General features: G+C 32.1%; 1 protein-coding gene across 1 annotated transcript; it reads right to left on the bottom strand.

The window, feature by feature from the left end:
• Positions 1-2,615: 2,615 nt before the first annotated feature.
• On the bottom strand, positions 2,616-3,156 carry LOC142554335 (cytochrome b5, seed isoform-like). Its single transcript, XM_075665011.1, has 3 exons — positions 3,076-3,156; positions 2,898-2,960; positions 2,616-2,831 (listed from the first exon to the last, which is right to left on the bottom strand). The coding sequence occupies exons 1-3, from the start codon at positions 3,154-3,156 to the stop codon at positions 2,616-2,618; spliced, it is 360 nt and encodes a 119-aa protein (XP_075521126.1).

Here is a 3,156-nt window from a genome sequence, read left to right as displayed (position 1 = left end):
TCAATGTAGAATCTTTCAGCTAACCCCAAAATTTAGAAACATCGATCACAAGCACGACTTGAAAATCATATGTTCCTAAAAGATTCACATGATAATAACTAAAACTCCAACATAGTTCGGGATCCATATATCACGTTTTGGGGAGAAAGTTCAAATTTTTTTAATCAATACTGTAAGATCCTTGTCAAACCCCAACAAAAATAGTAAAACGACATAAGCTCCGAATATACCAACGTAAACTTCCTCTCATCGCTTAAAATAGCTAGCTCGGAATCTAAAAATAATAATTTGACTCAACATTCTTGCAGCTAACCTGGGACGAAAAGAACAAAAATAGCAAACCGAAATTCATCAATAGATGGGAAAAAAGTTCAATTTTTCCACCAATAATTAGAAATAAACAAGAGAAAAGAGACGAGCAAAATCTAACCAGGAAAAGCAAAAAACCCAGAAGAGGAACTAGCAGCCCGAAGGCAAAATGTGTAGAAATTGTTGTAATCAACGCATACTCGAGTGCAATCAATGATTGGTTTTAAACAAGACAAAGCACAGCTTCAAGAACTGGAACTCGATCCTTAAATCCCGTTTTTATTTCCCATCCTTAAATTGGACTTTTAACACTTCAAAACGTCAAAACTGACACAGTTGTCCACATTTCGTGTACCATTTATGTATTTAATACAAAAATATATACATTTTATTCATACTTAATAATATATTGTCAATATTTTTCCAATTTCATTTCTCTGAAATCTTTTACTTTCTCATTTTATATATATATATATTATATATATATATAAAGATGATGATGCATAAATTACAACAAAATCGAATTAAACTAGAAATTCACATGCGAAATTAATTCTATGGAAGTCAAATCACTCTATTCAAATGCAACCACATGATTTATTTTGATAGTTGATAGATCGTATTCATCATTTTTTTAGCAGTACAAGTATTTAATACCGATTTAGTTTTTACATGTGAAATCACAATAAAACTTAAATGTCAAAAATAAATAATGTTATTTTTTTTATACAACGGGATTAGATAAAAATAAAATAAAATAAATCTAATTTAGATATTTATCCTAATAAGCGTGATTTGAACTCAATATCATATGATTTCTGGAATATAGAACAATATAATAATGTTGTTCTGAACTAGTAAAAACACAAAAAATATAATTAATGTATTTCATTCTATCGCTCTTAAAATATACAGATATTTTCATAAGATATATTGTGTTGAAAACAAGCATAAAAAAATATATTTATATTTATTATCTTTGGAATGTGATTTTAGACTTTGAGGATATATATATATATATATATATATATTCAAAAATTCAATAATCATCCTCAATATATATCGTTTTCTCTATAAAGTGAGCATCTGGGCCAGCTACAAATTGGACAATCGTCAACCTCAAGGGCTCCTGTCTATCCTTCACAGTGATTTTGCAGGAGCAATTGTCTCCTAGAAATCGTGTTACTTTCTATTTTCTTTATGTATTGTAATAATTTTCTTTATTAAAAAAAATCTAAAATTACATTCAACGTAAACAAATGTAGCATCTATTATTACGTATTTGATTGATTTGTTTATTCGATTAAATTGATGAAAGAAAAAGATTGATAATTGTGAATTAATATTGGACTGCACTAGGCCACATCCATATAGTAAGAATTCAATCGGTAAGAATTAATAATTTTGTTCTCAGTAGTTTTGATATGTTGTTCATTCATCGTCTTCATCTATGTGTCCATCGTCGAGATAAATACAATTTAAATAAATTTTATCGCATCCAATTTATGACTGTGAAATCAGCGGTGTGACCATTTTAGATATACAGTAATACACAGATATCATATGTATAGAGATATACATCTAAACATCTCCAAAAGGGAGAGATACATGTTGAACATTTGTTAAAGGAAAATATGAAGGAAAAAAAAAAAACCAACCCCACCACTCTAATAATCTAAATAAAAACGAATTTATTTGTCCACTCAGGTTTTTTGCTATCCCTGATTTGGACAATGTAATGTAGACATGGCTCGTGCCAGCTACAATGTCTTAACTCATCCTAAAAAACAGAAACTATGTTGTTACATCCGGCTCGGGGAAAATAACCCAATTGGAAAAGCCCGATTATATTCGCCCGGGCTGGTAAGTAGAACTGAATATGATACGTTTCTCGTGTCAATGGGTCGGGCCATGAAACGGAGCCTAGTGTTGACCCAACAACTAGATTAACAATGTCGAAAGGAGAGGTGGGGGGCGAGTAAGATTATTCGGGTTCGGGTTTATATTCCTATACCCGAACCCAAATAATTGGGTTATTCAAATTTGGATTATTCAAAGTTTCGGGCTTCCGCTAAAAAAAAACAAATATGATAATGATATATTACCATCATCAAGTAAAATAACACAATTTTATTTTAATTAAATATATAATATCATCTATACATAAAATTTAATTTTCTTAAAATGAAAAATAAACCCGAATTACCCAATTGGGTGCGTAGGAATTTACTATCTAAGACCCGGTTCGATATGACCAAATATTTATCTATCCGAACATGAAAAATACCCGAGCTACACCAGTTTTTCTACCCAAAAGCCAATTCCAATATCGGAAAGGGAACCAAGAATTGGAGCAGCTTCACTATGAATTGTGGTGTTTTGTCCTGATTGTAGTGAGGTTGCTTTGGAGGACTGTAGTTGATCTTGTTCGGAATCGTCGACAAATTAACATCGCCTACGTAGAATTCCGGCAGCATTGCCTCGGCGGTGTTTTGCTGTGACCGACATCCCTGAAATCTTGGCTAACATTCCGGCGTCAGTTATAATTTTTCGTAAAACGGATTATTAAAAGTACAATATGTACCTACTGAAGACAACAAAACTTCATCACCACCGGAGTGGTCTTCCAAGAATTTGGTCACATCATAAACCTGTCGGAAATATTGTGAAATTCGGATATATTTTCAGACATGGATTTTCTGAAAAACATGTAAATCAGAACACAAAGCAACCAAAAACCCAACCCGTGAAATTAAACGTACGTACCTTGCCATTAATGATGAGCCAACAGTCCTTGTTGGTGTTGTGCTCGGAAACCTCCGAAAAAGTAAAAGGCTTGGCCGCCAT

Source organism: Primulina tabacum, chromosome 8 (genome assembly GCF_025594145.1).
Source record: "Primulina tabacum isolate GXHZ01 chromosome 8, ASM2559414v2, whole genome shotgun sequence".
NCBI classification, from domain to species: domain Eukaryota; kingdom Viridiplantae; phylum Streptophyta; class Magnoliopsida; order Lamiales; family Gesneriaceae; genus Primulina; species Primulina tabacum.
This window is presented reverse-complemented; position numbering and strand designations above follow the sequence as displayed.